The following is a 23,632-nucleotide window of genomic DNA, read 5'->3' as shown; positions in this document are numbered from 1 at the left end:
GATTTTGACATAATTTTAAAAAAAATGGCTGCTGCCAAAGGAAACTCACCCAATTGCCTTTTCATTTGATAACTACATTGGAATTAAGCAAGTGGTGTTTGGTGGATATGAATTCGAGAACTGGAGGGAGGACTTGAAGGCAGAGGATGTAGGATATAGCGTCCACAAGATTTAAGGCAACTTGAGTGAACATCACGAGAATGTCAGCATCATGCTTCTTCTTTCCGGATCATTCCATACCTTCTCATCAATGATTACTGTTGCCTTATGAGTTATAACATCTTACAATCTTACCGATGCCTTATTTGTATGCCTGAACAAACCAAAGATAGGTGTAGTAGAGTCTAAAGAGTAGTCCAAAATGTATGCAATTTTGAGATGGTTGTGCAAGAATGTGTGCTTGGAATTAACGAGTTGTAGAGTTTAGATATTCAAAGAACACTTTTTTTGGCTACAATTTATGGTATTGTAATGAAGTGATTCCATAGAAAATTATTGTTTGTGCCAGGAAGCAGATCTAGGGGTTTTACTATGTGCATTTATTATTGAGCTAGTTATCTGTGAAAGTTCACAGAATTGTCAAGTGCTACTAGAATTCCTGGGATATACCTAGTAGAAGTACCTTTGATCCGAGCAAGGCTTTGAGCTTCAAGTTATGTTCAACTTTGAAACTAATATACTAGAGATTGTATTAGTAGTATTGGGATGCAGAGGTGGTAGTGCGGTGTCAGCAGTGGTGGTGGAGAGATGATGGCGGTGATAGTATGGTGACATTGGTCAAACTTCAATTTGAAAATGTTTTTCCCAATTCAAAAGTAGAAAATATTTTCCACACCCAAATAAACTTGTTTGTTGATCACAAAAACACATTTTTTGTCAACATTTGTCTCATGTCATTGTACTAAACGCCATAAAATATGCCAAAACAAATTGAGCATAATAAAATATGCCAAAACAAATTGAACATAAAAGTTGGTTGTTTTCCATGTGTGTTAATAATAGTGCCTACCTACAGCCTGCTCAAAATATAGAATAATAGCATGATTTCAAGTTTCACTTCATAAATCATGAAGGAGTTCTAGCTAATAATCCAAATCACATGACTGCAAATTAAAGTTCATCCTAGAACTAAGGAAAACAGCTCATTCATTTACAGGCAAGCCCTCAATGCATTCCAACCTCTTCCAAAGCTTTCACTTTCTTGGAAGATTCATGGACACCAAACAAACCAAACAACAATGGAATGGCCTTGCAAGTCTTCGTGAACTTCGAGGACATACCTTCTGTGCAATCGACTTGATCTCTTTCATCCTTTCATCGACTAGTCCCTTCAACTGCTGCTCTTGATTGGTTTGATTTTCATCCATCTCAATCCAACTAGCTTCACCATTCGTGCACCTGAACATGACAACACTACTAAAAAAAATGTTTTTTTGCAATCGTCACAAGCCGTTGCAAATAATAAAAATACAGTCGCAAAAGGCCTTTTGTGACGGTCCATGCGACCACAAATTGGAGACGCTAATGTGGGGATGGCAAATACTTTTTGTGACCGCAAAATAACAATCGCAAACTATTTGCGACTGCCTAACCTACTTTTTGCGAAAGCTATTTTGTTGTCGCAAAAAAATAAAATAAAAAAATAAATCAAAAACACGTTTAGCAACTATTTTTTTACCATCACAAATCATTATTTTTATAATAAAATCACATATACGTTTGCTACAACAAAAAAATCAATTGCAAGCACCTAACAAGTTTTTTTAATAAAAAATAACAAAATTAACAAATTCATTTAAACTCATAATAGAAATATTAACCTATTCACATGTAAGTGTGCAAACAAAATATAAACTTTCATACATGCAAAACAAATATCAATCAATCATCCTTAAAATATATTGTACTAAAAGATTCAAGTCCTCCAAAAAAAAGAAAAAAAAAAGAAAAAAGCAACATAATCTCAGTTTGGCTCCCAAACATCACCCGCTCGATTATATCAATTACTCCCTCAACAAAACCTGCAAAAACATATACACGTGACTTGAAAATTTAATGCAGTTTAACTTGAAATAATAAAAATAAAACTATTTCAAAAGAAAATGTCAAGAGAAAAAAAAAAGGTTCATTCTCTAAATTCTTTTGCTTGGAGTAAATTACAAAAATAGATGCCAATTCGTAATTTGCACAAATAAATAGACAAGAAAATGGTCACCCAATCCAATCAGATTAATGAATAAACCAAAGAATTTGAAAAATGAACATGATTAACATAATCTTTGTCCTAGCATAGATTAATACCAAAGGGAAACAACAAGAAGAAATTTGACTTCACTATTTAGAAGTTTACATCAAGTTACTGACTTCACTATGTAATTCAAGAATTAGCAATGAAGAATTTTGGAAACCTTTTATCAAACCAAGACCATCTTTAGTGTACAATGGGCAATTATTGAACAGTTGGGGCAGGCTTTGGCACTATTGGTGTATTTTTCTTTTCTTCATCCTTTTATCTTTTCTTTTCCTTAATTCATTTTAGTTCTTGTATATATTGAGTTGTCCCAGATATTATTAGCTATAATGTGAATCATGAAATGCAAACATGTATTAATGTGCTCTTTTTTGTTGAATCAACTGAATTTATGAAGCCAAATGCATATGTATAACCTAACATGTATCATGTTAGATCATGTAAATTTGACAATTTCCTTGTCAGTGTAGATGGATGCATCAATAAACAGCTAGTAGCCACTTCTTGTAATTACTACCAAGCCAACAAATAAATCTTCAAGGAACGGCCCATAGATGTCCATTGCCAACCTCATAACCAAGAAGTTAATAAGTTATTTGACGTTGAGAAGAGGAATATGCCCATAGATGTCCATTGCCAACTTCATAACCAAGGTCACAATTTATGAAGACCGTGTTACGTTCAAATCTTATTTTCACTAAGGAACAGCCCACCCTTGAAAACCCACCTCCCTCCTGAAATTTATATCATCTGGATTGGAACATTTATTTAGGGGTTTAAATTTCTGGTGACTTACTTTCACGCATGGACCATTTACCTTTCTCTGTCCAAGAGAACTGCCTCAACTCACACCTTATGACTATCTTACCCAGATGATTATTGGCTCAGTCCAACGTTGCCTGACCACATTGGTCTTATATCATCCCCTCTCTTACTCTCCCCAAGAGTTGTATCCTACTTAGGTTTCAAAATCAGAGGCTCAACCTAATCTCAGCCACCACGTGTACCTCCTTAGGCCCTTCCTCAATATATTCCTCTTTTAATTAGATAACTTAAGTCAGTGACAAGAATATATTTTTGGCACAATTTGTCAATAAATTAATTTTACAAAGTATCTGATATGATAGATAATTCTTTACTATTTTTGGTATCAAAAATAAAAAATCAAGTGGCTCCTAATTTTTTTAATGGAGTTCTGGAAGTGAAAAAGCAAGTACTTTAGGTATGAAACCCAAGCCACTTGATGCTCCATAAAGTGTTCCACACTTGTAATTTATCTACAGAATAGATATACGAAATCTTATTGAATATAAGTACATTTCAAAAACTTATTTTTCATTGCTTTTCCATGGCCGTTTTCTTCTTCTTTTTTTTTTTGCCACAAGAAACTTCTCTTTTCAAATACTACTCAAGCATAAGTATGCATAGAAGAACATGCAAAAATGACCCGACAAACATGTAAATGTCCTGACAGTATCCAATTGGGAAAAATATCACTGACAAAGCTACAGATTAGTGATGGGACCAGAAAACTTACTTTATCCTCAAGTAACATGCAGATATCTGTGGCAAGGGAACATCTCCTCCCCTGAAACCATTTAACATAGATAAAATGATTACCGATCAAAACTTGAAATATCCCAAAATAAAAAAAAAAATTAAAAAAATTGCGTTATTTTCACCACTACAGGATATTCTTACTGGTATTCTGAGGCAACCAATGAGAACCAAATTGGACATTTTCTTCTGTGCTGTTTGGCTCCAAGCATTTCAAGCATAGCCTGTGCCAGGGCACACAACCTCCCAACTGCATTTTTTATCCATTACACGCAACCTTCTTCGTTTGACCGGCATTGGAAGTGAGATTGTTCCATTCCTGTCATCTTGAACTTTTGATTTGCGTCGATGCTCCTTACCCTTGGTTTTAGGCACATGTACATCATTTTCAAGAGCATTGAGGGGTTCTAATTTGGAAAAACCACCTAGAAAAACCACTTAGAAAAACCAGTAAATTCTTAGAAAAACCATTCCAATGCTGCCCATACACTAGCACAGAACTAAAATAAACCACCTTCTTCCAATAAAAGCATCTTCAACTCAAATTCAAAAACAAAAAATTTCAAACGCAGTTCAATCCTGACTAATTAGGAGAAACACTCTTTCAATTTGTTATCATGTAGCCGGTTTCATATTACAAATGGTTTTAGGTAGTGATCCCCTACATTAGTGCATATTTCAGAAACATTGTGAGGAAAACAAAATCATAAATATCAGTGTTTACATTTCTGTAGAACACTAAAAAGTATTTAGAAACATTAGTGAAATAGATTTTGGTGATCTGTTATGGTGTATGTAAACAATGTGTTCCCTTACAGATATTGTAACAAGGACACATAAGGCCGTGCCCAACATCAATATTTAACAAATTAACAGAATTAATTAATTGCACATAAAGATTTCACAAAATGAAAAACAGAAGAGAGATAAAATGTAATGCCCAACCTAATGTTTAACATGAATATTTTTCTAGAATTAGAGATCACTGCTTATAGTTGTTGGATCAATAATGTTAACAGATGAACAATACATTTAAATATGCATCGTTTATCATCGTTGATATTTTATGATTTTAGAAGTCATTCTTGGGATTGAAGAAGTTTGCTTAAAAACACTCCTTGATGCTATTTACTGCATTCTGCACAACATTGTTTATTCAAACCTAATTAATTACATGATATATAAAATAGATAAAGTACTTAATGTAGAAGGGCATTTGGTCTAGTGGCATGATTCTTGCTTAGGGTGCAAGAGGTCCCAAGTTCAATTCTCGGAATGCCCCTTTTTTGATTAAGTTCTTTTCTTTTTCTTGCTTTTTTGGTTGGTCCTTGTCAGTGAAAGTGAAAGATCTATAAAAACTGCAAAATGATCTTCTTTTTTTAGCAAGAAGATTGAGAAAGGGAAGAAAAGGACACCCAAAAAAAAAAAATTGGATTGTCTAAACAATCTCTTTAGTTGCTGCCCAACATAGAGCAAAATTGCATGTTTCTATCATCAAGATACCAGGAATCAAGAAATGCAAGGGTGCTCTGCTCATAACCAATAGACATTACAGATGCTAGCAGAGTTGTGAATGTGTTACCATAGATATAGGTGTGTTATGAAATCAACCAGCTGAATGTAAAATAAAATAAATAAATAAATTGAAAAGGCTATCAAAATTTGAAACTCAAAATCAAAATATGAGATAGTTATACTGGGATAATTTGGAAATAAGTGTAATAGTTCACACAAACAGAGTTGTATGTATATAATAATAATATTAATAATAGTATAGATAACGAGGAACCCTTGATCCCACATTTGGTGAGACCCAGGATAAAACTCCAAATATAACCATCCATTAACCTTATATATAGAGAGGTAGGAATTCAAATTTAAGAGCTCTGATTGTTTACCTGGGGACTTACCCTTTCAAGCTAGCCCTCAGGGATGCAAGCTCTCTGACATTGGGACCGGGACTAAAGTAACATCTAACCTTATTGGATTGGCACAATTCAACTATACAGAATAAATTAAACAATCAAGTGTCTATTTCTATTTAGTTGTAGCTCCATAGAATACATACATATGGAAATACAGTTCTACTGTCTCGATAAAACAACAACACACAACTAGCAAGACATCAGCAAATCAAACAAAAAAATGCTCAATTATATGACATATGATCACAATCAGTTACAACCAAGGGGGTGAAAACAAGCAAGCATGTGAGAGCAATGCTATATATATATATATAGAGAGAGAGAGAGGTGAGAATTGGAAGGTGAAGCGATAACAATTAAGAATTGAATAGTTCAACTTGTACTTGTAGCAGATGAGGAAGGATTGATTCAAACCAAAGCTTGATTCCAGAATCAGGCTACCTGGTGGAAAAATCAATAGATTGATGAAAAAGTGATCGAATTACAGTGAGTTTAGATGAAGTTGAATACGAATTACAGTGAGTTCAGTGAGTTCAAGTGATCGAAGTAGAGAGATGAAAAAGTTGAAATACGAATGAACGATTCGAAGAGACTCATTGAGAGAGAGAGAGAGAGAGAGAGTTTATACCGTTGGAGATCTCTTCTTCAGACGACCATGGTGATCTATAGAGCGAAATCGAGAGAGGGAAATTAGATTCTCTTACTCTGACACGATCGAGTGAAATCAGATTGGGGGAAATTAGAGTTTAAAAAAAAAAGGAAAATATAAATTGGGCATAGTGGGTTCACAAGTTTCTGCTTAGGCTGGGGTTCATAAGTTTTAGCTTCGGCTAATCTGCCGTTGCAAATAATTTTTTTTGCAACGGTCAAATAATTAGACGCAAAAAGTTATTTTTCTAGTAGTGCAAACGACATTTCTTGATCATAATCTATTGGAAATTCAATCACCCGCTTCTCTGCAGCCCCCGAGTCCTTCCTTATGACCTCAGCCCTAACACAATCTGAAATGACAGTCATGAAATTGTCGATTTGCTTAAGTTTGGCTTGTCTTTGAGAGATTTTCTTGATTCACACGTAAAATTGTGGAATTGAGGGCTTTCTGGATTGGGTTAAAAACAAGTAGGCGTCCCACATCAATACACGTTCACACGTGTTGTAAGGAATCCAAAGGCTCTTTAATTGTCAAGTCATAAACATTTTCACAAATTGCAACATTATTAAGCACCTCTAGAAGATGACGGCCGTAACCTTTGCGCTGGTAAGGAGGCAATACAAATATCTGCCCACAATAGAAATAGAAATCTCATCAAATGCTAGAAATAACCGCATCTTTTTTTTTGGAATGAGCTAAAAAAAACTACAATTTTTTTGAAACTTTTTAAAAAAAATTCTAAATTTTTTTTACTTTTCAAATCTGTCTAGTCTAGAATGATTTAAAAGGTCAAAATAATTAAAAAAAAAAAAGGTTAACTAAAGTAAAAAAAAAGTCAACTTCTTTCAAATAAATTTAAAATTTTAATTTTTTACTTTTCAAGTCTGTCTAATTCAGTAGAACCTAAAGTGTAAGGCTTCTTGAAACGTTTTACTAAAAAATTCACTAAAGACGAAAAAAAGCCAACAAAAAAGTTTCTAAAAAAGCAATTCTCAAACTCCACTGACATACAAAATCAAAGATATCAAACACACATCTTAGAACCACCAAATCCAGGTTCTGTTTAATTCAAGCTAACAAGTTATTAATGTAAAAAAGTGTAAACCTGACTAAGCCGCAAGCGCAAACTGTCGGGGTAATGGTAAAAACGATAAATCGCTGCAAAACCAAGCACTCTAAGTTATTGCCGCCCTGCAGATCAATTTTCTTCTGAACTATGAGAAGAATCTCGCATCTTGGATCAATAATGTCAATAGGATTGCTACCTGATTCAATGATATGAATGGTTAAAAATTGCAGCTCAGTTTTATTACAAGGAATGTGATAAGAAAGCACAAAGGTGAAAAATTACCATCTACAAGGATAAGAACAAGAGGTACCAATCGACTGTAGAGGTGCCCAACAGGCATGGTTCCCACCACAACCCAAATAACCTGGTCCAATTGGAAAGAAACCATAATTATGACAATCAAAAGAAAATAAGAACTGTCATTATCAACAAAAAAAATTCAAGTGTAATGGCTACACTGTGTTCTAAAATGCAACTATGACGGAGGGAATTTGTTTTTCTTTTGTTTACTTATTTATTATTTTTGCGGGTGGGGGTGAGAAGATGCAAATGGATTTATTGAGTATGTTCTCATCCTTAATCTTCCCAAGAACGAACGAGGGAACAAGTCTACTAGCAAGGAGTCTTTGAAAGGCAAGACATTTTCAAAAGTCTACAACTCAACAAGCCTTGGTCCTGCTTACTTGGGGCCAGCTACATGGATCAATTTCCTGCCATTGGCTCCATTCACAATCACATTCTTAGTCAAGTTCACGATAGTCATGTCATTTCTTATCAACCCAAGTTCTCCCGCGTCTTCCTACATTTCTTTTGTCACCCTCTATGTGCATCAAATCAATACTCCTTACATGAGCATTAATTGGTCTATGATGCATAAGATCATAAAATCTCCAATGATTTACCTCATTTTATCTTCAATTAGTGCCGCTTTTAACTTCTTTATATTGAATTCATTTATTATTATTAATTTTCTTTTTCGTAAGTTAAATTTCATTTCATAAAACAAATAGATACAACCCTTACAGGGGCATCCTCCAGTCAAACCAGTTATAACAAAGATCAACAGCCTAGTAGCTTTCAACAGAACAGATATTTTCACAAACTACACACATAAAAGAACTATCAACTAGCTATCGAGTATTTAGCTATTCCTTCATCTCATCCAATACTGGCCCCTGTTGGGGAAATCCCCAAGAAGAACATAACTTGTTATTTGTATGACTATTTTATATTCTCCCATGAATATAATCTTGCTCTTATGTCATTGATCACTTTATTTAGAACTTAATTTGCATCTATCCTTCTGTGAGAAAACGTTCTGTAGTTCCTCTCCATCTACACAAGATAGATAGTAGCAGCCATTGCCAATTTGTGTACTGAATGGCCAAAAGACTTTCCACCTATATTGTGAACTACCCAATCAATCTCAGCTACAAAGGACATAGGGTTTCTTTCTACTCACATGCTTACTCAACAAAATCTCTTTCCAAACATAGTGGGAAAAGCAGCATTGAAAAAACAAATGATTATGTGATTCCATCTCTACATTACAAAGCACACAAGATATATCATCTACCACACCCCAATCCTTGATCCTATCCTTAGTAGATAGCATGCCAAGAAAGCTTAACCATTGTATAAAAGACCATCTATCTCAATATTCTCATTTCAGTTAGTCGTTTTACAAACATTTCTTTTATTAACTACCCAACATTCAATATCATTAATCATAGCAAGTCTTTATAGCAAATCCATGAAATGCAAAACAAAGAAAGCACTCTATTCACTAACAATAACACAGCAAAGGCGTTAAAGAGCACCTCCAAATCAGAACAATCTGTCTTCAAATAACTGTTAGAATCACTGTTGTGCGCATTGGTGGTGTTTTGCTGCAATATCTCTCCTTTCGAGACAATAGATCTGTGACAAAGAACAAAAATCACAATGTCAAATTTAACAATAATCTAGCAACCAAGATAACACAATTTCAGAAGACAAAATGAGAAAGCATCAAATGTAAAGGTAAGTCATTGACGAAACATACTTAACATAATCACACTCGGTTGAAAATGTTCGAAGGAAATCCTCCTTTTTCTCAACAATATTCTCAGCAAAAATATTCTGTAAGGAATGACTTAGAGATTAGAATTCAATGAGTAAATGGATATTGGATGTCAAGGGAATAGGTTAAGATGGGTGGTCCATGATTACCTGGAGAGCAGATTTCAGATCTGTAATCCCCCTTGCCTCCCTTATAACAGTTAAGGTATAGAAATCATTAGCAAACCATCAGAAGACAAAGCTAGAATCGGGCTAAAGATAAGTGTAAATACTTACATCAGATGTGCTCTGAAATGTAATCTCAGCATATGCATGAAAAGATATGCTGCTGACCCAGATGGTGATCTGCATGATTTGTGATAAAATATAAATTACAAATAAATAAATTAACACTTGCAAGCTAGAAAAGAACGGTTCCAAATAAACAAGTAGGGCACATTTGGTATTGTTTTCATTTTATATTCTAGAAAATAGAAAAAACGGAAACTGACACAAAAAAAACTTGTTTGCAGACTATTTTTGAAAAAAATTCTGCACACACCCCTTTTTTAGGAATTACTTTTACATTGCTTTGTAAATCTTTGAAAACAAATTCAGACAAAAATGAAAACCATATAAAAATCATAGGTGCTTTCAATGTTTTTCATTATTTCTATTTTCACCAAAACCAAATACATCAAAAATGAAAGCAATCCCAAATATGGCCTTAATGTTTAATGTATTTTCATGCAAGAGATTGTGCATGATCTGGGTTGTGCAGGAGGAAAGTATATCATTATATGTTATGAACAAAAAGAGCTTTTTTTGGCTTGATAAAAAGCATGCATATCCATGAATGCAACTTTCATAGCCTCCACACTGAGGACATGAATGCACAATGCCAAAACAAGAGCAAGCAACTACTAAAAAGGAGATAGAAACGAAAACGGAAGTTCGATAATCACCAAATAAAATTTGCGCACAGACGCCATAATGGGAAGATACAGTTTCAAGAGCATCAAATTATCAACAGTGGAGTCTTAACCAAATTTTCCAATTTAGCAAAAAGGTGTATTACCTTCAACCCTTGGTTACCGTAAATAATTACTACAGTGCTCATCTAGAACTGCTCACCAACTCAGCATTGGCTCAACAAGCCTGGCAAACACTGTAGAACCAAGCTCATTGTTGCAACAAGCACAAATTGAAGCCAGAGGTCCAGCTTAACTTCTTAAGTAAAAATTGAAGTTCATGATTTTGGAAAAAAATAAAAATCAATCCATACACGACTAATCATCTGACCAAGCAATATTCCTCGCAGATGAAACTAAACCATAGATTAACAAATAAGGTTCGATTAAGGGTCCAAATATATTAACAAAATGAGTGGAGCCTATGCACTCTTAACGTTCAACCTCCAGCTGTGCATCACTAACCCAAATGAACCAAATTGGAACTTGCAACCTCCAGTCAAAAGCCCCAAGTTCAATGAACCTGAGCTGAAATCAACTCACTAATTGTCCCATTTCAGATTAAAAATTTGTTCCCACAAAAAATAAACAAGTAAATAAACAGAATAAAACATTTTATAAAACATGTAAGCATATATGATTGTGGTACTATATATATCAGCTACAATCAGAGCCCCATGTTCAACGAGCAAACGCAATACCTCTTCCCAGGAACCATATGCAGTTGAAACAGAGTTCTCTAGGCCACAGACTTCTTGTTGCTTGTGTTCTGCAATTTGTAACAGGAGTTCCAACAACCTTACACACAAGAATTCCACTTAATCAAAAGAGGTCCAAAACCTTTGAAACATTGTTCTACATGTCTTGTTAAGGTATACAATGGCATGATGCAAGATTGTCCTATGTGCAGTTTCACAACAGAACTTAATTTGAGATTTTCAATGATTTGATCTCACAGGACCTAGAATGCAACAAGCTAGACCTAGAGTAGACTATCGCTGATCCTGAAGACTAGCAAGCAAATCACAATAAACACAACAGCTTGCTTTTATAATCTTTTGAATATAAGGTAAATTTTCACTTGCCTCGTTTCCTTTCAAGCTCTTCATAAAGCTCTTCTTCCCATATTCTTTTTCTCTCACAGAAGCTTGTGCTGCCAGTAAAACATTTTTCATTCTCAGTTTACAGAAAGAAAACATGGTCCACCAAAAGAAAATACAAACTAAAGCAAGCATCAAACATCTACTCACAAACCTTGGATTAATCAGCTCCTGATCATCACGAACAATCTCTTTCCATTCACTAGGCTTAGGTGGCTGTACTTGCGATAGAGTTTGAACACTTTCAGTGCCAATATTTGATACACATTGGGAATAAGTTCCGGAGCTAGTAGTACAGGCAACGTTAACAGTTGCAGAATCACCCCACTCCAACCTTCAACCGAACCCGACGCCAAAATGCCTCCCAACCCAACCAAATGCCTTTCCAAACACCCCGACCATGTGTCAGCCCCACCCTTCCCGAACACCACCCCCCTCTACCCAAACCATACTTCGCCACAAGCACTTCATCAACATCATCCTCAGCTACTAAGGGCCCACATGGAAATGTAAAATCATTGTTACCCTTACCCGATGCTCGAGGGATGTCCGCAAACTTGTTAACTGTTTGACCAAAAAATAAGTTCACTCTACTTTCTAACTCTGGAGTGTCATCAAACTTGCATGGCCAATTATCGTCAGGCTCAGACATAGGATTAAAACTCTAGATTAACAAAAACAACAATCCATTGGTTGTTAGGGGTTACTATGCTGACGAATATTATATTTGTTAGAGGGCATCAAATAAATATGTTACCTTATAAAAATCATCAGAAAGTAAAGCAGAATCAAACTTTGTTGACACTCCAATCACAAAATCATCTTCATCATCTATCTGACACATGTCGTCATCACAATGGCCTGATCCCGAATAATCCACCTCAAGTCCCTGCAACAAACCGCCATGAACCGCCCTGGACAACAAACGACCCAAAGCCTCCATAACCAAAAATGAAAACTTAAGTGGAAGCGCTAATACCTTCTCATCAAGGAATGCTCTAATTTTTGACTCAATAACTTCATTATCATCATCATCATCCTCAGCTACTGAGGGGCCACATGGAAATGTAAAATCATTGTTCCCCTTAACAGATGCTCGAGGGATGTCAGTAGCCTTGTTAACTGTTTGACCAGACAATAAGTTCACTCTACTTTCCAACTCTGGAGTGTCATCAGACTTGCATGGCCAATTATCGTCGGGCTCAGACATAGGATTAAAACTCTAGATTAACAAAAACAACAATCCATTGGTTGTTAGGGGTTACTATGCTGACAAATATTATATTTGTTGTAGGACATAAAAGTAATATGTTACCTTATTAAAATCATCAGAAAGTAAAGCAGAATCAAACTTTGCTGATGCTCCAATCACAAACTCATCTTCATCATCTATCTGACACATGTAATCATCACAATTGCCTGATCCCCAATGTGGGACATTTCCTGAGAACTTCTCTGGAGTGTCATCAAACTTGCATGGCCAATTATCGTCTGGCTCAAACATAGGATTAAACCTCTAGATTAACAAAAAAAACAAACCATTGGTTGTTAGGGGTTACTATGCTGACAAATATTATATTTGTTGGAAGGCATAAAAGCAATATGTTACCTTATTAAAATCATCAGAAAGTAAAGTAAAATCAAACTTTGCTGATGCTCCAATCACAAGATCATCTTCATCATCTATTTGACACATGTCGTCATCACAATTTCCTGATCCCCAATGTGGGACATTTCCTGGGAACTTCTCAAGATAAATAGTTGAGCACCTCACACTATTATGAACATCCTTCAATTGTGTGTAGGTTGTCCTGATAATAGGGTCCATGCTAAAACAGAAATTCAACCTCAGAGTTATAATTAGAAATAACAGACGATAATATATCTTGAAAGCACCAAAGGTTATTTAACAAAAACCCTTACGAGTTCTTAAGCTCCATCTCAGGTGTTGCCATCTTTTTTCCAGAATTTTCCTAATGATTGTAAAATAAATAAGAAAGGAAAAAGAAAAGCTGCATAATGCAAACAAAGAAGGTTTCATGCAGTTATACTGACCTTAACTGAAGCGCGTAACACAGTATAGGTTTCCTGATACTCCCTAGTAACAAATGGATGCTGCATATGATAAGCCAAAAACATTTTTTAGAACAATTATTAAAAGAAGTGACAACTTTTATTATCTAACATTGTGTTTTTATCAGAATCAAGGAATGTTCTGCTACAAGATAACCTTACATTTATATATATGAGTCAAGAGCTTAATTTATAAGGAATTGATAAGTTAAATTAGCCTGCAGTGTAATAGTACCTACAGCAGATCTGATGCAGCAGGCCTTAAGTTTGGTTCCCTGCCATAGAAGGATAAGAGAATGAAACAAACTTAAAAATAAAGCATAAATTATCTTCTTATAAATTTGTATATCAGTCTAAAAAAAATAATTGGCAATGGATACAAAGGGCAAGAGAAGCAAGAAACAAAAATAATAGGCATGTGAAACATACTTCTGCAAACATTTTAACAAAAAATCTGTTGCTTCAGCAGAGAGATGCTCAGGGATGGGTGGATGAGATTTAGTTGTCCCGATATGGAGGAGAGCAGCAACCTAAAAGAAACACCAATTAGTTAGTTCACAAACAATGAACTAACATCTTACCGAGTCCAAAAGTTGTAGTCAACAGAACAAATAAATACTTCAGTAGGAAAACAATGGAAGATGATGGTTTCAAAATACCTCCTGATACTGCTGGCTCCAAGGAGGCTTTCCTGTAGCCATCTCAATAACCGTACATCCAACACTCCATATATCAGCAGAGCTGGAATGTTTGATATTAAACTAATGAGCTAAAACAAGCACAAAATAAGGAGTGCAACAAGCATGGTGTATATGTACGTGCTTAAGTGAAAATATTGCAAGCATTTACTACACCAATGCGTAAGAGTAACTTTATCCACATTGAAGATGTAACTAAGGTGACAAAACACATGGTCGCATTTGTCTTATCCATATCATAGATCAGCTATAAGCATGGAAATGCGTGATTGTACTCACAAGCTATGACCGGTTTGAAGGATAACTTCTGGAGCCATCCAATATGGAGTACCCTTCATTGACTTTGCACCAGTCATGGTAGCCTGTACTAGCAACATACATAACTCGAGTATAAAATAATTTGACATAATATTACCTTGGAAAGAAAACAAAATAAATAACTAGAAAAATTAAATAAAAAATGAAATAGAGGAAACATTGTTCACACCAGCTCAACAACTTTCTTTGATGCATCAAAGTCTGCAAGTTTTATGCACCCCTTATTATCAACAAGGATATTAGCTCCCTGACAAAAGCAAGCCCTTTATCATACATATATATATACATAGAGAGAGAGTGGGTGAGAGAGAGAGAGAGAGAGAGAGAGAGAGAGAAGTTTTATCCTTGTTAAGAATCATTTGCAAGAAGGTGAAGATACCTTAATGTCCCTGTGCATTATTCCATTCCTGTGAAGGTATTCCACTCCCAACAACAATTGTTTTGTGTACATTCTTATCAGTGTTGTCAAAGTCGCGCCTAGGCGCACGCCTAGGCGCAAGGCGAGTCGAGGCGAACCATCTGCGCCTGTACAGGTGCCAGGCGAGGCGGCTTGAGCCAGGCGAGCGCCTTAGCCGCGCCTTGAGCCAGGTGAGAGAGGCGCAAGGCCCTCGCCTAGGCGCGACTGAGCGTTTAATCTGTAGATCAGATCGAACGACTCAGATTCGACTCAGATTAAGCTTTCGAATGGCATAAAATCACAGAGGATCAGAACTCATGTACCATATCAGCCGAATACGACTCAGATTAACCCTAATCGAAGTCGTCTCTCTCCCTCTTTCGAGCTGCTGGAGCTACGACTGCGACACGAGCTGCGACACGAGCTGGACTTCGACTGCGACACTGATCGACTTCGGCTGAGCAGGTTCGACTCCTTCTTCTTCGTCTTCGACACTGATCCCCTTCTCCTTCTTCTTCGTCTTCGACAGGTCGTCTTCGACTTCGACATTCATATTTTTTTTTTCCCTTTTCTTCTTTCTCCTTCGGCTTCGCAGTCGTCTCTTCTTTTTCTTTTTTTTTCTTTTTTTTTTCCTTTTCTTTTTTTTTCAATTATTTGAGTTATATTAAATAAATAAATAAATAAATAAATTATGATTATTACATAAATAAATAAATTAATTCATACATACATAAATAAAAAATAGATACATTACATTACATTCATTATGATTATATTAAAATTGATTCATCATTATACTGAAATTAATTAATTGATCATTAATTAAAAAAAAAAAGAAAATTGATTCATGAGTTAATTAATTCATACATTCATTACAGTACATACATTGAATCATAACATTAATTAATTCATAAATTGATTCATAAGTTAATTAAAAAAATAAAAAATTGATTAATTAATTAGAAAAGATTAATGTGTTGTGATTAATAAGAATTTAATGTGTTGTATGTGTTGTGATTAATGTGATTAATAAGAATTTAATTGATTAATAAAGATTAATCAATTTATCAATTTATCAATTAATCAATTTATTGTGTTGTGATTAATGTGTTGTGATTAAAAAAATAGAAAATTGGTTGATTAATTAATTGATAAATTGATTCATAAGTTAATCAATTTATTAATGTGATGAATTAATAAATTGGTCAAAGTTTTTCTTGAAAAAATAATGTAACATAGGAATTAATGTAATGGAATGTAATGTTCATTAATTAATTAATTGATCATTAATTAAAAAAATAGAAAATTAATTCATGAGTTAATTAATTCATACATTCATTACAGTACATACATTGAATCATAACATTAATTAATTTATAAATTGATTCATAAGTTAATTAAAAAAATAGAAAATTGATTAATTAATTAGAAAAGATTAATGTGTTGTGATTAATAAGAATTTAATGTGTTGTATGTGTTGTGATTAATGTGATTAATAAGAATTTAATAAGAATTTAATTAATTAATAAAGATTAATCAATTTATCAATTAATCAATTTATTGTGATTAATGTGTTGTGATTAAAAAAATAGAAAATTGGTTGATTAATTAATTGATAAATTGATTCATAAGTTAATCAATTTATTAATGTGATGAATTAATAAATTGGTCAAATCAAAGTTTTTCTTGAAAAAATAATGTAACATAGGAATGAATGTAATGGAATGTAATGTACATTAATTAATTAATTCATTATTCATCATTAATTAAAAAAATAGAAAATTGATTCATACATTACATACATTAATAAATTCATCACATAACATACATTACATTCATTATACTGAAATTGTTTTTCTGTTATTTATTTTTTGTGTTGTGTAGTGAGTACTATTACTAAGTAGAAAATGACATCGGAAAGTAATAGAAAAGATCCTTGCTTTTGATATTGATGTTTTTAAGTGTTAAGTGAAGACATATATTAATATTTGTTGGATATTTATGTTTTGGATGTTTAGTGTTTATGTTTTTATTTTATTGAATGTGGATTATTTGATCTTTGAAAATTGGAATGTTATGTAATATGCACTTTCATGGCTTTGAGAATTATTCTATATTTTGTCTTGAATCTTGATTACTTTTTATTTTTTAAAAAATTGTCTTACTACTATGAATGATTAGTCTATATTAATTTTTCTATTTTTTACGAATACTGTGCGCCTTACTTCAATAAAGCCCGCGCCTCGCCTTGCGCCTTGCGCCTAGGCTCCAAGAGACCTTCGGCGCCTTAGTGCGCCTTGAGCCTTTAAAAACACTGATTCTTATAACCTGCTCAGCATACAAATTGAGCGAGAATATCAAAAAAAAAAAAACAAGCAAATTACATAGTATAGAAGCAAGGTTTTCAAGTTCTGAGTCTAGCTTTTCATCTCATGTACATTCTCATAACCTACTTGGCAAACAGGTTCTAGGAGAAATTTCAAATGTGGTGATTACTAGATCTATGTCCTTAGTTTGGCGAGATATATTATCTTCTATTCTGTCAAATGTTGATCTGCACTTATTTTTTGTTGAAAATTTTAAAATTGTGATTGGTAATGGTGAAAGGACACACTTTTGGAGAGACAAATGGTTGGTGATTGGAAAGTTGGAGGATGTCTTCCCTAGGCTTTTTAACTTATTAGAGGCTAAGGATGGCTCCTTGAAGTCTTTTGTTCAAACCAGAGATGTGCAGCTGGAGGGTAGCAGTTCTCATTCAAAAGACCTTTACGAGCTTGGGAAGAGGAGGAGGTTAAAAGGCTTATTGAGGTATTGGAGGATGTTCCCAATCTAAGGATCAATATTGATGATCAAGTTTGGTGGAATGCAGAACCATCAGGCTCTTTTTCTGTTTCCTCTGCCAGAAGATGGTGTGAGTCTGCTCAAGGCCCATCTTTTAGGATTACTAAACTGCTGTGGGGTAACGGTGCACCACCAAGAGTGAAATCTTTTGGTTGGTTGGTTGGCCTGGAAAGGTTGAGTGAAAACGACTTTCTATCTTCAAAGAATTGCAGTTTTGGATCCCAATGTGAACAATTATTGTCTGTTTTGCAGGGAGAATGTGGAAACTGTCAATCACTTCTTGCTACATTGCCCTTTGGTATGGAGAATGTGGTCTAAATTATTGGATTGGTGGAACTTGTCTTGGGTAATTCCTGGGTCTATTGGAGATCTTCTGGAATGGTGGTTAGGTACAAGCTGTAGCAGGTTTGAAAGGAGGATATGGCATTCTATTCCTTTTGCTATCACGTGGTCTGTGTGGAAGCTCAAAAATGAATTTGTGTTCAATGCAATTCAACCAGATTTTACGGATTTTGGGGAGTTGCTGAAGGTTAGAATTGCTTTATGGTTGAAATATAACACATGGGATATATTTTTCTATTAATGATGTTGCGTTCAACCTTCAGCAAGTAAGATCTTGCTCCAGGCAACGGAACAGAATCAGAATTCTGGGCTAATTTTTGGTTGTGGAGATTGTTGTCTATAGGATAGATGGCTACTGTTTGGTAGTTTTAACAGGTGGGGTCGGTTTGATTGTTTGTTACTCCTTTGTTTTGGGGTGATTTTTCTGTTTGTTGTTGGTTTCTCACCAACATTTTGGCTTGAGCTAGCACAAGATTGGGCACCCTTCTTGGTGTCAACCTAGTTGGGATCAGGTTGAGGTGCTATGATGCTATCGAGCTCTCGTCTTTTCTTTATTGATGGTCTTCATATGTAATGTTTTGATTTTATCACTAAAGTTTTCTTATTTTGTTGATTAAAAAAAAATCCTAAAATGAAATTTTTTTAGTCAATAAGCAGGCCTTGCCTCTCGACAGAGTGTTATTTGATACAAACTTCAATACTCAAAAACAAAAAATATATAATTTGAATAAGTGGTAATCAACTTACAGGCTCGGGAAATGAACCAAATTTTCCCAGAAGTGAAGAGATAGATCCACCAGGGACAATTTCCAACAAAATATTCAACGATGCGTCCTCTCTAGTTGTTCCCAAGTATCTCTTCAAGAAAAAGAAAAGACGAGTAAAGTTAGAAAACCAACCAAAAATATAAAAATAGACAGACAAGACAATAAAAATGAACAACCATTGCTTCAGGAAGAATGCAAATCAAATACTTACAACAATGTTTGGATGTGAAAGATTCTCAAGAAGGTTCACTTCTTCTTCAAGCTCTCTAATGTGGGCCTAACAAAAATTAAAAAAGGTCAAATTCAAATAACATACTCTTGCCAATCAACTAAAGCAAAAATCTTTAAGCATTAAAATAGAAAACTACCAATTTAGGAGTGTTTTGGGAAGACGGTAAAAAGCTGGCTTTTGGTTTTTTACCAAGTATTTGGCTTTTTTAGAAAGTGATTTGGGAAGTTCGTAAAAAACTGCTTTTGACTTTTTCGGTTAATATTTGTTTATAATGTCACATCACAATCAAATGACCAAAATATCCCTACCCAATTTAGTAAATTTACATTTTCACCCATGTACAACCCTAGACAACATGAAGGGTATAATGGTAATTTCACATGCAACTTTTTTGGACTTCCCAAATGACTTATTGTTAAAAAAGCCAATCTAGCCTTTTAGCCCCAGGCTGCAAAACGCAGCTTTTAATCTTGGTTCTCAAATGGGCACTTAGTACCACAAACGCGATCTATACTATATATATAAGCAAATGCAGTGTTATCTCAAAAAATTTCAAAAATTCATTCCTAAATTCTCATAATTTTAAAAAGAAAAAAAAATACATGGAACCCCCCTCTAGCTCTCTTTTCACTTTTCAAATCTTCTCACTCCCTCTCCCTATATAAAAAAATAAAAGTAAAATAATAAAAAAAATCACATAATATCTTTATTTCCCACAATTCAAATAAAAGGATAGAAATCCAATATAGTTATCCTTATCTCTCTTCTACAAAAATCTAAAAAAAATAAAAACACATAAAAAAACCAAGAGATAAAAAGAAGCAAATTAAAAAAAAATTAAAAAAAAAAAAGATAAAAATCCTAAATAGTTATCCTTATTTCTTTTCTATAAAAAATCTAAAAAAACTTCTTATGTTCGCATTCCAATCTCCATAAATAGTTGTACTATTCTCACCAAAATGAAATTAAAGATGGTGAAGGAAAAAAAAAAACTCACAACTCTTGATTGCATGCTCTCTTCTTTGTTACAACAACATGATTACTTCTCTACATCTTTCTAAATAAACACTCGCTCAAAACCTGTTTATCTACAATTTACTTATAAAGACATGGGTATATCACTACAATTCTAAAGGTTTTATTTTCATTTGCTTTTTTTTTTTTCTCGGACATTTTTCAATTGTGTGCTTCATATTTTTATTTTTATTTTTAATATTGAATCACTTTTTAAAAATTATTCAATCATTTCTCCATTTTCATAGTGTTTTTCCTTTTCAAATATTTTGGACAAACAAAAGAGTAATGGCACTGTTGTGACTGAGAGTGATGAATATCTTTTTGTAATCATCATCATAAGAAGCTAAAGTTGAGGGTATGGCACTATGGTGACTGAGAGTAATGAATATCTTTTTATAATCATCATCATAAGAAGCTAAAGTTGAGGGTAAGAAGAAGAAGGAGATGAAAAAACTAGGAGGACTTGAATTAATGTGCAAAACTGAATACAAACTTAATAATATTAAAAAAATAATATTTTATTTGTGTTTATCTTTAAATTTAAACATTTATTTGCTGGTTGTTAAACAAGTTGTGAGTTTTGTTCAATTATATGTATGCATTGGACTCTCCTAAAATCAATAAATTTTTGTTTATTTTTTTAAAAATTTAATCGATGAGTTTTGGAAGCATAAAAAATTCAAATTAATTTGTTAATTTTCTTAATTTGTAATTAATTAAAAAATCTATTATTTAGTTCATTTGCTCCTTTATCTATATGCCACGAATAATTGAAAAAATACATCTATTGGTTTGAAGTCACATTACACACTAAAAATAGATCAAATACCGGATTTATACTATTACTAGAAATAAACTTGGGCTTTTTTAAGTAATTCAAAAAATCTAATTGAATTATTTGTTACAATTTAATCATGACTTTTGGCCAAAATTTAAAATAATATTAAAATTATTAGCTTAAAAATATCTATTAACTACTTTACAATCCTATCTTGTTAGAAATTCCTTTAAAAATTAAAAATTACCAAACAACTTCATATCCCCATCAAAATCTTTTGATTCTTTAGAATTCATATTATACTCATTGATGTTGATTATGCACAAATGAGTATTCTATATCCACCCAAATTGCTTGGAGCCAAAGAAACTATTCGAATAAAATCAGTTTGACTATTGAATTTTAGATTTGTACAAAAACAATTATCATAGAATTTTGAATTTATATATATAAAAAAATTAAATAGATTTGTGCATGAAATAAAAGCCTGTTTCATTCACTTTTCAATTCTTTTTTTTATTATTATTATTTTTATTTTTACAAATTCTATCCAAACACAATTTCAGAGTTTCTTGAGTGATTGTACAGAGAAAATACATGTTGGTTCATAATATAAAATAAAATAAAATAAAAAAATCATGGGAGAAAATTGTCTAGTTGTATAAATATTAGAAAATTAACAAACACATTGTGTTAAACCATTTATACATTGAATTCATATATTTTTCATAACTTCTTCTTTTTTTTTCCTTTTTTTTTTTCTTGGTAAAACAGTGAACTAATAGAATTAAGTAGTCAAGGTTCTGGGGTATAAAACCCCTCTAGCATCATCATACATCTGATTTAAAACAAAAGAAGGAGCAGAAATAAAGACATGAAATCTACTTAACTAACAAATAAAATTTTAATTTATGAAATACAAAACCTGTGTTTTCTCTTTTGCAGCACTGTTGCCTGCAATTGAAACCTGCATTGCATAGATATTAAAAAATTAAAAAGTAACAAAATCAAAACCAAAACCAAACAGATTTCAAAAAAATAAAAATTAAAAATTAACCTGCTTGATGGCTAGAAGAGCTCCAGAATCGATATTGAGTCCCATATAAACCCTTCCAAATGCGCCGCAACCGATCAATTCACCTTTCCTCCACCGGATCGTCGGGGCGTCGTCTTTCTTGACTTTGATCGCAGTAGACTTGGCAATCGGTGCGTCGTCTTTCTTGACTTTGATCGCATCAGACTTGGCAATCGGTGGAAGTGCAGGGACTGGAGGCTTCGAGAAGAGTCCGATTCCCGATTTGCGAATGATGGAGCCGATCTTCTCAACGAAGCCTCCGAAGACACCTCCATCGTCGGAGGGCTTGAAAACCAGAGATCGGCAAACTGAGCCGATGAAATCTTGCATTGTATAGCGAGTAATGTAGGCTGGATCGAGAGAGATTGAAGAAGATTTAGTGTCGGACAGAGAAAATGTAGGGTTCGAATGTAACGCAGAGCGAGGGAACACTGACAGTGATGAGAGAGAGATAGCGAGGGAAAAGGCTTGTTTTTCGTATTCTTTTGCACAAACATCCTCACAGTTCTATTAATTTATGGTAAATTACACTGACACCCTAAAATTTGATCTAATTACATTTCACTCTCTGACATTTTAAAAATTATGTCTCTACTTTGTAGTTAATAGTCTCATTTCACATAGGTAGAGTTTCCCTCTTTCTCTACCTCTCTTAAGTGTGGTAATACAATTGTTTTTTTTGAAATACTTTGATCTGTAATGATTTTTTTGTTATATTGGAATGTCAAGTTAGTTAGTTATGATTATATTTTCTGTGATGCTCTCATTGATAGGTGCTTTTAAGTTGATATACGTATTCTTACTTAAAATATAATGCTCAGTGTAATGTACTACTATGGTGGTGAATGTAATGAACTTTTTGATAATTTCGACCAATTGTTGTGTTCGGCACACTTTATTTCTCTTGGTTTCTTTTCTAAATTTCATTTTTCTTGTAATTTTCTTTCTTTTAGTTTATTATTTCATTGAATGATATTTGACCCTAGTAAAAACCTAGCTCACTTTATTGAGTGTTTTACTACGGCCTTCTGGTATTATGGTCATGATCGTAAGTGTGAGTAATACCTGGCAGTGTATGGTTGGGATTTTTTTACCAAAGAGTTAAATGTCATGTATGGTATGTACATTTTTTAACTTTTGTTGTTAAGGATTCTATGGCTACAATTTGGAATGCAATAGGAATTTTGATAAACACTTGGTTGATTGGCTTGGATTACTCACTCTTTTATGAAAGCAAATTTCTCTTTCAAATTTTCGAATATATGTTTGGTGTGGCTTATATGTAGGATTCATTTTATTGTGGCTTGACAACTAAAGAAGCACAACGACTACATGAATATAACTTTGATCATCCTGGTAATAAAATTTATAATTAAGTATTGCTATAGGCCTTTAATTTGTACGTAAACTCTGTTGGTGTTTTTTTTCTCTGCTTTGTTGACTATATGGTACAACTAGAATGCAGTAGAATGCACAGGAGCTTTTGTGCAAATCTAAAATATATGTTTGCTTGTGTGTAGATGCTTTTG

The 23,632-nt window shown here is 33.6% G+C and overlaps 2 protein-coding genes across 2 annotated transcripts; both read right to left on the bottom strand.

Annotated features, from left to right (window-relative positions):
- Positions 1 to 992: 992 nt before the first annotated feature.
- LOC114296942 (histone acetyltransferase type B catalytic subunit-like) lies at positions 993 to 11,640 on the bottom strand. The gene is made up of 14 exons (XM_082876847.1): positions 11,547 to 11,640; positions 11,167 to 11,234; positions 10,931 to 10,993; positions 9,792 to 9,860; positions 9,499 to 9,575; positions 9,275 to 9,374; positions 7,737 to 7,818; positions 7,514 to 7,650; positions 6,884 to 7,012; positions 3,789 to 3,839; positions 3,469 to 3,528; positions 2,008 to 2,021; positions 1,281 to 1,398; positions 993 to 1,016 (listed from the first exon to the last, which is right to left on the bottom strand). The coding sequence occupies exons 1-14, from the start codon at positions 11,638 to 11,640 to the stop codon at positions 993 to 995; spliced, it is 1,086 nt and encodes a 361-aa protein (XP_082732973.1).
- On the bottom strand, positions 9,273 to 22,594 carry LOC114296946 (mitogen-activated protein kinase kinase kinase NPK1). Its single transcript, XM_082875712.1, is given in 21 exon segments — positions 9,273 to 9,357; positions 9,499 to 9,575; positions 9,792 to 9,860; positions 11,167 to 11,618; positions 11,720 to 12,229; positions 12,323 to 12,454; positions 12,545 to 12,787; positions 12,881 to 13,081; positions 13,175 to 13,394; positions 13,489 to 13,538; positions 13,621 to 13,680; positions 13,874 to 13,913; positions 14,068 to 14,168; positions 14,298 to 14,379; positions 14,616 to 14,698; positions 14,824 to 14,901; positions 15,034 to 15,131; positions 18,978 to 19,092; positions 19,213 to 19,278; positions 21,954 to 21,995; positions 22,086 to 22,594. Coding segments are annotated over 17 exon segments (2,304 nt in total). The 5' UTR covers positions 22,434 to 22,594; the 3' UTR covers positions 9,273 to 9,357; positions 9,499 to 9,575; positions 9,792 to 9,860; positions 11,167 to 11,618; positions 11,720 to 11,884.
- Positions 22,595 to 23,632: the final 1,038 nt, after the last annotated feature.

The sequence above is a fragment of the Camellia sinensis genome, chromosome 6 (genome assembly GCF_055761805.1).
Source record: "Camellia sinensis isolate YWXY chromosome 6, ASM5576180v1, whole genome shotgun sequence".
NCBI classification, from domain to species: domain Eukaryota; kingdom Viridiplantae; phylum Streptophyta; class Magnoliopsida; order Ericales; family Theaceae; genus Camellia; species Camellia sinensis.
This window is presented reverse-complemented; position numbering and strand designations above follow the sequence as displayed.